This window comes from Artemia sp. Qi Xiang Cuo, chromosome 12, assembly GCF_049724085.1.
Source record: "Artemia sp. Qi Xiang Cuo chromosome 12, ASM4972408v1, whole genome shotgun sequence".
In the NCBI taxonomy this organism is placed as follows: Eukaryota; Metazoa; Arthropoda; class Branchiopoda; order Anostraca; family Artemiidae; genus Artemia; species Artemia sp. Qi Xiang Cuo.
In genome coordinates, this window is record NC_142805.1 from 6,174,655 (window position 1) to 6,187,044 (window position 12,390).

The 12,390-nt window shown below is 34.3% G+C and overlaps 1 protein-coding gene across 6 annotated transcripts in view; it reads left to right on the forward strand.

Moving 5' to 3' along the window:
* LOC148945701 (uncharacterized) overlaps positions 1 to 12,390 on the forward strand; it is a 180,497-nt gene that overhangs the window by 132,014 nt on the left and 36,093 nt on the right. For 5 of the 6 annotated variants that reach the window (XM_089098022.1, XM_089098021.1, XM_089098023.1 and 2 more), the window contains exon 3: positions 6,727 to 6,897. The exons of the other annotated variant lie outside the window; for it this stretch is intronic. In XM_089098022.1, coding sequence (XP_088954148.1) covers positions 6,727 to 6,897 — 171 coding nt within the window. The remainder of the gene's footprint in view (positions 1 to 6,726; positions 6,898 to 12,390) is intronic. 6 annotated transcript variants of the gene reach the window in all.

Genomic DNA, 12,390 nt, shown 5'->3' on the forward strand with positions numbered 1-12,390 from the left:
ATATCTTCACAGTTGACCTTTACTTCTCTCCCCTTAACTGTGGGAAAATCTGAATGTTTGTGTCTAGTTATTTTATTGCTATAAAAATATCAATTCTTAATCTCATATATGCTTTTACCAAGGACATTAAATCTTGTATAGACTACTACCAAGGACATTAAATCTCGCCCCGTATGTAAAAAAAAAACAAATTTCCGACTAATTGATGAATTTTAGACATGAAAATTATGGTTATATTGAAAAATATTAAGTAATCCTGTTTATTACATTTATAAGAAACGTAAAACTTTAAACATTAACAATCTGTCGATTCTTAAAGACGATTGCAACTTCAAAGAAGGCTATATCTTCTAAGGTCACTCGGGATCAATTATTTTAACCTTGTTTGTCTCTCATTTGTTTAATTTGGTGTTCAATCCCAAATCTCTTCAAGGCTGAGTTTATTATGTGGAAATGATCATCAAGTTATCATGGTTGCAGCAGTAGCTGCAATGTAGTAAATAGCGAACAGTAGTCCATCTGCGTTTGAGTTCTTGGTTTTCACTAGTTATTAGCGAAGGGTTGTAACGTCATATTCCAGTTTCATATGCTAATTATCTTCACAGTTGACCTTTACTTCTCTCCCCTTAACAGTGGAAAAATCTGAATGTTTGTGTCTAGTTATTTTATGGCTATAAAAATACCAATTCTGTAGATCAGTCCCTCCCCATTCCAAATTAGATATACAACCGTCAAGTGGGGCCTTATTTTCATAAGGACATTATAGCTATGAATCTCAGTGTGCCATATCTGACAGTATCCCTCCCTTCTTAACTATGAAAAATATGTGCTATGTGGAAAGAGTTCAAAATAAAAAATTTTTTAAAAATCATTTATACAAATATACTAATCCAATTAATTAATTTCTAAAACTGATTATAAATTCATTAACATCAAAGGCATATACTTATAAAAATAAGTGTATTTACCTTCTTCATGATTTCATGGGCTCCATTTTTAGGGGGGATTTCCCATTCCAATTCCCAGCCGAGTGGTTAGCGCTTCAGACTTGAAATCATATGAGTTTATATGTGGTCAGGAGTTTGAGTCCTGGTTTCGCTGTTTGTTTGGTTTGGAATGGGGGTAAATGTCGTGACCCTGTAAGCTCAACCACAGTCGACCCAGCTCTAACTGGGTACCTAGAGAAATCTGGGGGGGGGGAAACACGGGACACATCAGATAATTTGTCCCCAAGTCACTCAGTGCACACCCGACCGAATACATGGATTTCAGGGCTTGGTATCTACGCAACGCTGACCTATGGTCAGCAATGGAAAAAGTTTTGTTCAATTAAAGCTAAAACACCTTGCATTAACGAATCAAATAGGAAATTCTGGATCGCCATGAACTTAGAAAAATAATAAATAATTATTGTTTTCTGCTGCTAATTATTGTTGCTATGTGATGACATAGCTCAAATTTCCACCCAATCATTCCTAAAAGATTCTTACTTAAATAGTTTATGTGAGGTAGAATGTTAATTTTAGTTCGTTTCTAAAAGCATTTACTGTTAGAAAAATATGCCTCGAATCTGTTTGGAGTTCTTATGCGGATTTTCACTTTGTTGACGCTATCATATCTTATTACTGCATTTAGTTACCCAAAGAGAGATAAATTCATCTAAAATTTTAATAGTATCGTTATTTTTAGTTCCATTACTACAAATATTAATACAACTACAACAACTCACCGCTGCACCAGAACACTAGTTTTTTTTAATAAAATTATGGTAAAAACAATTTTTTTGTTCGAAAATAAACTATTCCCGTAAAATCTGAACTACTGCAGGTTTTTGATCATAAACTCTAGGGTTTGATCATAGTGTTCTCAATCTTTTAGGATGTATGGAGCGAGTGGGACCTCACTCATGAGGAGGAAATTCTTTTGTGTGATATATGCATTGATAGAAATGATCATCAAGTTATCATGGTTGCAGCAGTAGCTGCAATGTAGTAAATAGCGAACAGTAGTCCATCTGCGTTTGAGTTCTTGGTTTTCACTAGTTATTAGCGAAGGGTTGTAACGTCATATTCTAGTTTCTTAGGCTAAATATCTTCACAGTTGACCTTTACTTCTCTCCCCTTAACTGTGGGAAAATCTGAATGTTTGTGTCTAGTTATTTTATGGCTATAAAAATACCAATTCTGTAGATCAGTCCCTCCCCATTCCAAATTAGATATACAACCGTCAAGTGGGGCCTTATTTTCATAAGGACATTATAGCTATGAATCTCAGTGTGCCATATCTGACAGTATCCCTCCCCTCTTAACTATGAAAAATATGTGTTATGTGGAAAGAGTTCAAAATAAAAAGTTGTTTAAAAATCATTTATACAAATATACTAATCTAATTAATTAATTTCTAAAATTGATTATAAATTCATTAACGTCAAAGGCATATACTTATGAAAATAAGTGTATTTACCTTCTTCATGATTTCGTGGGCTCCATTTTTAGGGGGGGATTTCCCATTCCAATTCCCAGCCGAGTGGTTAGCGCTTCAGACTTGAAATCATATGAGTTTATGTGAGGTCAGGAGTTTGAGCCCTGGTTTCGCTGGTTGTTTGGTTTGGAATGGGGGTAAATGTCGTGACCCTGTAAGCTCAGCCACAGTCGACCCAGCTCTAAATGGGTACCTAGAGAAATCTGGGGGGGAAAACACGGGAAGCGTCAGATGATTTGTCCCCCAACCACGCATTGCACTCCCGACCGAAGGCATTGAATTAGGATATTGGTATCTGCGCAACGCAGACCTTTGGTCAGCAAGCGAAAAAGTTTTTTCAATTAAATCTGAAACACCTTGCATCAAAGAATCACTTAAGAAATTCTGGATCTCTATGTACTTGGAAAAATAATAAATAATTATTGTTTTCTGCTGCTAATTATTGTTGCTATGTGATGACATAGCTCAAATTTCCACCCAATAATTTCTAAAAGATTCTTACTTAAATAGTGTTTATGATGTAGAATGTTAATTTTAGTTCCTTTCTAAAAGCATTTACTGTTAGAAAAATATGACTCGAAACTGTTTGGAGTTCTTATGCGGATTTTCACTTTGTTGACGCTATCATATCTTATTACTGTATTTAGTTGCCCAAAGAGAGATAAATTCATCTAAAATTTTAATAGTATCGTTATTTTTAGTTCAACTACTAAAACTATTAATAATACAACAACAACAAACCGCTGCACCACAACACAATTTTTTTGTAATAAAATTATTGTAAATAAATTTTCTTTGTTCGAAAATAAACTATTCCCGTAAAATCTTAACTACTGCAGATTTTTGATCATAAACTTTAGGGTTTGACCATAGTGCACTCAATATTTTAGAATGTTTGGAGCGAGTGGGATCTCACACATGAGGAGGAAATGCTTTTGTGTGATATATGCATTGATGATGCTCATGATATAATGGAAGTCCACTATACGTCTGAAGGATTATCTTACACGTCAGATGATCTAGTGAGGAGAGGGCCTTCTGGAAGAATGTGTATCGAGGACGATGATCGTCTATATGTAGATATGCCCCCCTTGAGAAATATTGAAATAGTCAGTGACGAAGATGACAGCATACAAATAATTACAATACCTCATCCTCAAATTGAGGAAATTACTATTGAGGATGAGGAGGTTGAAGATGATGATAATGATGTTTTATATTTAAAAAGCGTTATATACATTGATTTGACAAATGAATAAAAATATTTAGAAGAATCATTAATTTTTTTATCATTGATAGAAAACTTGGTTGTGGACTGATAACACTCTATGGAGTGACCTAATAAAACTGAACTATTCATGTAAAGAAGTCTCTGCTGGTATTCTTATTCTATACATATCTACTATGAGAAAATAAAAATAGTACAATCAAATTTATTGTATGATTACAATGTTAAACTTTCTATGCATATAAATAATCAGATTTATCATTAAATCGTGTATGAGAACTCTTCCACAACGGTTTCCGTTGTTTAAAATCTATTTCGTAGAATGGCCTCTTATGCTGCCTCTTGAAGTTTCGCTTTTTCTCTTCTCTTCGAACGCATTCATCATAATATATAGTGTTATATCTTGCACTATATAAATTTTTCATTGGGTTTTCACTGCTGTCTTTTACACTATAGAGAAAGCCCTCTTTTCCCAGTCTCTTCTTCTTTCGATCTTCCTTTTCTGTCATATCAACCCTTCTTTTATGTGAGCTTACTTGCAATCGGTATAAATTTCTCTCCGTATCACATATAATTTTTCTTCTCATTTCCTCCAGATTCTTCACTTTTATCACTGCCTCTATGCTGTCTAAACATGCAGTAGGTTCATGTGAATACTCAAAATCATGAAAATGACCTTTACAAATAGAACAGTCACAATAAAAGGATATTTCTAACTCAACTTGTTCACTCATGTTATCACACCGCTAACTAAAAACTTAGTGAATTCTATTCACAGACTAATAAAACTATAGCAAAAATCCTTTCCTCATATTCCCTCCGCCGCTAATATGTAAGCCAGCCCTCTGATTGGCTGAGAAGGAAACACGTGATCTAACTGTTTTCTATTTCTGGAAACTCATAACATTCACCTCAAGCGTGCACTTGGCCAAAATAACAACAACATCAAATACTGTTTCTTATTTCTAGACACCTTGACATTCGATGAGAGCGTGCACTTGGCCAAAACAACAACAACAACAAATACTGTTTCCTATTTCTGGACACCATGACATTCGCTGAGAACGTGCAAAGGCAACACGTGATCTAACTGTTTTCTATTTCTGGAAACTCATAACATTCGCCTCGAGCGTGCCCAAAACAACAACAACAACAAATACTGTTTCCTATTTCTGGACACCCTGACATTCGCTGAGAGCGTGCACTTACAACAACAACAACAAATAAATCGACCTTGTAAAAAGAGGTCATTGACCCCATTAACCACGTGTTCTCCCTAGGGACTCTATGCCCATATTAGGAGTCCCGTCAGCATTAAACTAAATTGTAGATGGCAGCAGGGGTGAGGGATGGGACTCGACGTTGGAAAAAAAGGTCATTGACCCCATTAACCACGTGTTCTCCCTAGGGAGTCTATGCCCATATTAGGAGTCCCGTTCGCGCTGGTACCCCCCTTTCTACTTCTATGCAGGAATTTTTATGGAGGGGAGGTGGATTTCCTGAGATTACTTAAAAAATTGTCAGAATTTAAATAATATTTTTTCTACAGAAAGTAAGGAGGAATATTAAAACTTAAAAGGAACAAAAATTATTCGGTATATAAGGGACCCTCCTCAATACATTGCTCTTTACGCTGGGATCTTTTGTCCCAATTTATGATTAATGATTCCTAAAACACAATGGATGTTTATTTAGAATCAGAACCTTTTTTATAAGTACTAAAAAACAGTAGTGTGAAAAGAGGAGTATTTAGTAGGGGACCACCGCCCTCATATACAGAATTATTTCTGTTCGGTTGAAGTATTAAAGTCGCTAGTTGTTTACTGTAGAAAAAAACTTTTTTTTATTTAATATCTTCTTAGACGTTTATCAGGTAAACTATTCGATGGTAGTCTACTAAAGGAGTCAGGCTCCTTAAAAAAAAACTTTGTAAGATAAATGTAACAAATTAGCCGAGAGCTAAAGCTTATAAATCGCCAAAAAAGGAAAACAATCAGCAACAAGATAAAAAAATTTTTAATTCTCAAATATTTGTTTAAATCTTTAAAAATCCCAATGCGGTTAAATTTGACAATAGTTCATTTTCTCAAAATTTAAACAATGATCAAGCCGAAGTTTTAACACGATATTGACTTTATGCTCTTGTCAAAGAATACCCAATGGTAAAATTAACAGTCTTGAACAAAACCATTGAGCAACATAGGGCTGAATTCAAATTTTTTATTGTCCATTTCAACACCCCTGTAGGGTTGCAGTGCCCCTTTTGTGGCTAAAAAAAAAACAGAAGACTCATCAAGGTCTCATGCTCTTTTTTGAAATTTTTAAGGATTCTAAAGTAAAATACAATACAAATCAAATCAAAATGAATAGCATCTACTGTTGTGAATTAGCTTTGAATTTAAATTATTTCGTTGTATTAGATCTTCCAAATGGGATATTCATTTAATCTTATTTATGGGACGTTCTGTATGACAATGGTTTTTTCAATGATACTCTTTTCATTCCCATTCAGTGCTAATTTGTGGGGTTTTCTAGCTCTTTTTAAATTCCCATTAATTGGCTTTCTTTATAAACTTTTTCTCTTAATTAACTCAAAACACCAGTCAACATTCCTTCCAATCACCATAGAAACTAGAGTAGTGAGTCACCAATAAGCTTGAAATACCAAATTTTTCTGACTATTCATAATTTGGTTTTACAAGTCTTAAGCTGTCTGTTACTATAGGTGGTCAGGTGGTTACTCGGTAGCACCTATTGCTTCAATTTTGATGAATAAAGTTTTTGACTCAGCTCACGATTATTGGCTGTTATCCTGATAACATTGTTTCTTATCCAGACTTTTTGCTCTTCATCTTCTTTATATTTTATGGAGTTTTTAAAGTACTGAGATGATCAATTCAACTTTAATCATCATTGAACAATCATATAAAATTTGTGTGACATTCTAAATCTTTTATGACTAACCAACTCGTTCTGTTGTAAGCGTATTATTTTTATTTTTACTCTAATCTTTGTAGAAGCTGAGGACACATCTTTAAATGATGATAAAAGAAATTTTGAAAGTTTACATCCTATGCTATTAATGGAAAACGAAGTAAATTTTATTGCTGTTTCTCCTGGCATCTCTGGAGATGGTCAAAATAATGCTGACTATCTTAAACTAGAGTCGAACATCGACGGAGACAATGGTAGGCCTCATATATCCTTACATTTTATATTTAATGTATGTCCAAAATGAGAAGTTTTATGTTAAACTTCTATTGAAATTTTGCCAGAGCGCGAACGATGGATGTTTATTGCATCTGAATGGTCAGATTACATTTGAAAAAAATTAGTTAATAATAATCCCATATGGTTTTTTTATTATTAAGATATAAAATGTTGTATCTCAATTGAAATCCTGAATAAAATGATAAACTTAATTTTATTTGGAAACTTTTTCTGGTTTTAGGAACTCGTTTACGATTTTTTAGAAATAATTTGCCTTAATGATATGCCGGTGTAAAAGTCTGTTGTTTAATCATTTGCTTCAAAAAAAACTTAATTTCACTTTTGGCAAAACTGCTACCAAAGTAATTGAATAATTTATATTGGGCTATAGCCGCAATTTTAGAATCAAATAAAAACGGGGCCTGTCAGTAAATATTGCCTTTTGAAAAATTTAAATTAGAGTGCACCCAACGAAGTTGGATCAGCGACTTAATCTTATCTGATGTTTTCTTATGATTTCTTAAAGCCTTCATGGCCTTATGCAGCCTTTTGATTTGAAAGACAGAAATAAAAATTGTTCGTATATAGGATTATAATAATGTTAGTATATTGCATAACGAATATTATTATTTGTTATGTTATAGGTGGATACGGTTCTGTGAGACTTGATTTGTGTTTCTTTCTTGCAACTAGAATAGTTTTTCTTATCGTCTTTATGATAGCCAGAAACGCCTTTATTTCTCTCAATAAAAATTTATTTCCCGCATTTGTGATGGTACCAAGAGAGCGGAAGTCACACCTTACCTACAATATGCTACCTAAAATGTCTACCATTCAGATATTTGGAAAATATACTAAGACATTTGGGAAATATAAAAAAACTTTTCTTTGGAGGATTTGACAAAACGGAGCATAGAGAAGGATTAGAGACAACTCGATCGCCCTGACAGACCTTGACTTCCCAAGCGATGTGGGTATCATGAGTAGCTCGTCGGCTGAGCTCCAAAAGATGGTCAACGATGTCTCCTGTACATCAAAGAAAGTTGGCCTCATGATCAGCAAGTCTAAAACAAAAGTCACGAAAGCAAATGGCCCAAACCACCCAGATATCCAACTAGAGGGTGAAACCATCTAGACTGTTGAAGAGTTCTGATACCGTAGTTCTATCCTAACACCAGGCGGAGGTGCAGAGGCTGACGTTACAGCTCGAAGAGGAAAGGCATGGGGTGTCTTCACAAGCCTTAAGAAGTCACTTTGGAATAGACATTAAATTTGTATCAAAATGAAAATGAACGTCTAAAAGGACACTGTTCGATCAATCCTGCTGTACGCCTGTGAAATTTGGCCTTTAAAGGTCAAAGAAACACGTCCACTAAAAGTATTCGACCATCGCTGCATGAGGCACATACTACGGGTCAGCCGATGGTCTCACATCTCAAACGTTGAGGTTTGAAGGGGGTGTGCCCAAAAGCCCCCCCCCCCCCTCTCGGTAATCATAAAACAACGACGACTGAAATTCCTTAGACACACACTACGCCGCCAGCTGGTACCATATCCCGCAGGGGTCCTCACCTGCGAACCCCTATCCAGCTTGGAAATGGAGACCAGGTGGCCAAAGAAAGAATCTCTGGCAGACATTCAAGAATGTTCTGGATCCTTGGGGTGGCTTCCGCTGACACGGAGGTCGTTGGGACAAGGACTGGCTAAAGATTGCAGAAGAGGCTGCAGCTGCTGACAGATCGTGTTGGACTACGTCATTTATCCCATCGTCCATTGGTGCCGCGCAGGATGGATCATCGTCTGGTTCCCGCCGAAAATAAAATAAATACATCCTCTAGTTCTTTTTACCACCTTTGACAAACTCTTCGGATGTAGTGTCAAGTTATTTAGAATGTTTAATTGTACTACAAAAATATAAAAAGTTCCAGAGATAAATATAATTCACCTATTTGAAGAAACTACAGTATATTACATGGATATTTAGGTACAGTAATGTTTTTTTTTAAGACAAATCAACACTCAAGTATATTGGCTTACAACCAACATTCTGAGATACTAAATAGATAATTCAAACTGTTATAAGAATAATGCTTCAAATTGGTATTTTTAATTTAAGTATTGAGTTAAGAGTCTACTAATTTTATAAAAAAAAATTGTAAGGTTAAAAACGTTAAAAGCTGTGTTCTGTACCAATTAAAAAAAGGGCTAAAAATATAAGACTTGGTGATTTATTTTGAGCGAATTTTATATTATTTTAGTTCTCCCTGTTACAACGTCTTCTGATAACAATATGAGCAAACAAGAAAGTGGGTTACCTAGCATTCCAGGTTTGACAGAAATATGGCTAAAAAAAGAAGTGGATTTGAATTGTCAAAATGAGATGCCAAGTCACATTTTTGAATTTGCTGAAAATGATTTGGCAAAACAGGAGGTTTCTCATGCTGGAAAAAAACCTTTTGAATGTGATATTTGTAAGAAAAATTTTACTACAAGTGCCAGTTTATCTCGTCATAAAAAGACTCATACTATAGAAAAACCTTTTGAATGTGACATATGTGAGAAAACATTCCGAGAAAAAGCCAATCTATTTGCTCATCAAAGGACTCATACGGGGGTAAAACCTTTTGAATGTGATATTTGTAAGAAATGTTTTACAACAAGTCCTAATTTGTCTCGTCATCAAAGAACTCATACTGGAGAAAAACCTTTTGAATGTAATTTATGCGAGAAAACATTTTACCGAAAAGCATACCTATTTATTCATCAACGAACTCATACTGGAGAAAAACCTTTCGAATGTGGTATATGTAAGAAATGTTATGTTTCAAGTTCTGGGTTATCTAATCATCTAAGAAGTCACATTGAGTGAAAAGCCTTTGTATATTTCAGTGTGTAAGAATGTTATATGTTTATTAAAATGATCATGTTAAAATTTATTTAGAAGAATTTGAGCTAGAGAAAAATTTCCTGTTGTATGTAATTTTGTGTTCACAGGAAACTTTTTGGCATCCATTCTTTCTTGTCAAGCACATTGGATATATTTTCATCATTATCTTCGTGTTTTTGTTTTATTTAACAGCTTGCTATCTTTTGCTAGTTGACTGAAAGTATAAAGTTTAACCTTTTATGAAAACACATCTTATTTTTGTTAATACGGTTGAAGATACCGAGGAAACTTAGGGGTGTCTATTTGGTCTGATTTTTGTTGACGACGAAAGTATACTTTGATTTGGTACAAATGTTAGTGGTTGATGTTCAGAGTATGCACACGTGAGGAAATACACCAAGAACAGGGTTGTCCGAGTATGACCTGAAAATTGACAAATTCCTTTCGAAAAGACGTTTTTCACATCCTTTCCGGTGGGGTCTGTAGAACAGACTTCCGGAAGTGTTAATTTGTTGTGCTTAAATTATTGCAGATTTTGTTTAGTCTCTTACTCCTGGCTACAGTGAGACTAGATTGCAGATACTACATATAGTTTTTGGATGATTTATGTTATGTCCAACCTAAAGCTTGATTGGGCAATAATAAGTGTTTTTTTTTTTTTTTTACAAAAAAGACAAGAAACCAAAAGTTTTCTTATAATCCAAATAATGTCATAGAAAGTAAAATTCCAAAACCCTCATCACGATATTATAACTTTAAAAACTATCGTCTCTCCACTTGTGTAAAACAGAACATCGCAAAACAGAATATCATTTCTAATCTTTCACAATGTAAGAAAGGCTTTGAGTACTAATTCGTTAAGTCTCAATTTAATTTGTTTTGGGAGTTTATTTCATATTAAAACTGAAATAAAGACACAATATACAGGAGAGGCCGCCCGGTCGAAATAATGGGAACATAGGGTGCTTATTTAACTAAAATTAAGCATTGAAACTAAAAAGTTGCTTCAACACTGCCAACAAAGACACCAGTACAACGTTCTTAACAACGATGTCAGGTGACCATTGATTCAGAAAAGCTTAAGGAATGCGTGATTCTGTCAAATTCTAAATTTTATTTTATATTTGGACCAGAGCTGTTTGACTTCTTTTCGATACTTAACATCTGCTGCAGCTATATCTCTACACAAAAGTAATCATAGGACTTTCTTGTTTGCAATATCTATCAATTTTCTTCAATTCTAGGTTGGATGGGGGTGGGGCACAGACAATTGAAAGAAAATCCACAAAGAGGACTTGATTGTATAAAAAGAAAATATTTTTGGAGACAAGTGCTTGATTTCCTCCTTTATTTTCAGGTTAAACTCAAAATGTCTTATTAAATCGAATTCTATCTGAAGTTAAATATTAGAATTATTGTTTTGCTATTTTTTGTTGCTCTACAGAAGGCATTATCAAAGGTTGTTCTAGCTCAACCGTCCTTGTTAATTAAATTAGATCATAGTAATGTCATAAGGTTAGCCAAGTTTTATAATTAGATTAAATCTGGCCGTCTTATTTTGATCACTGGATATACGTTGTGTTTTGGTTTACCTCAGTTCCCTCCTCTAAATTAGAACTAAAGGTCCAATTGACATGCATCGTTCCATGAAAGTTTCAATTCATTTTCCCTACCAGTTCATGAGAAATGGCAGATGTACATAAAGTCTTTCGATATATTCAGCAACGAGTGTTTTCTCTAGGCGTTACCAAAAACTAACAAATTTATGATGTCCTTGCGTAGTTAACATTCCCTAGAAGCTCATAGCTGATAAACCAGCCAAGAAAAACATGACCCATTTTTCTGCTATTTGACAAACAGTGACAAGTATGGTCACTTGAAAGCAAAGAGAAGCTTTGAATCCTAAAACGAGCATAATTTATTTCCTATAGACTATAAAATATGAGAGAATACTCTCAATCCATCCCCTTGCTGTATAAAATTTCGAGGATTCTTGTATGACCAGAAACTGAGAGATTTAGGTGTCTTTTTAAAAATCAAAAAGGATTAGAGAGTAACCAGTCCCTCTTCTTGAGTTGATAATACTTCTTAGTATTATCAAGATTTTACATGTATTGTTAAGATTTTACAATTTAGCAAAACTTGCCTGATATTATCAAATCTAGCATGATGTTGTCAAAATCTTGTCAGGTATTATCAAAATCTAACCAAGTGTCACCAAAATCTTGCGCGGTTCAATCAAAAGCTTATCTGATAATATCAAACATTTTGAGTTGCATTATCAAGTTCTTCCCTGGTATTACCAAATTTTGTCTGGTATTATCAGAATCTTAAATGGTAATATTAAAATCTTTTATGATGAATATAAGATCTTTTCCACGGAGTAGGTTTTTCCAAGAAATGTAAAGGACTCCATTAAACCGAGAATGGGCAGCAATAAAATCAAGTAATCTTCCGAGCGTAAAACTACCACGAATCACCACCAATAAATATATGAAACCAAAAACGAACAGAAATTACCACAAATAACCAACTAAAACTCAAAACAAGTAGTAGTTAGTTGGCTGACAACCTCCATGCCTTT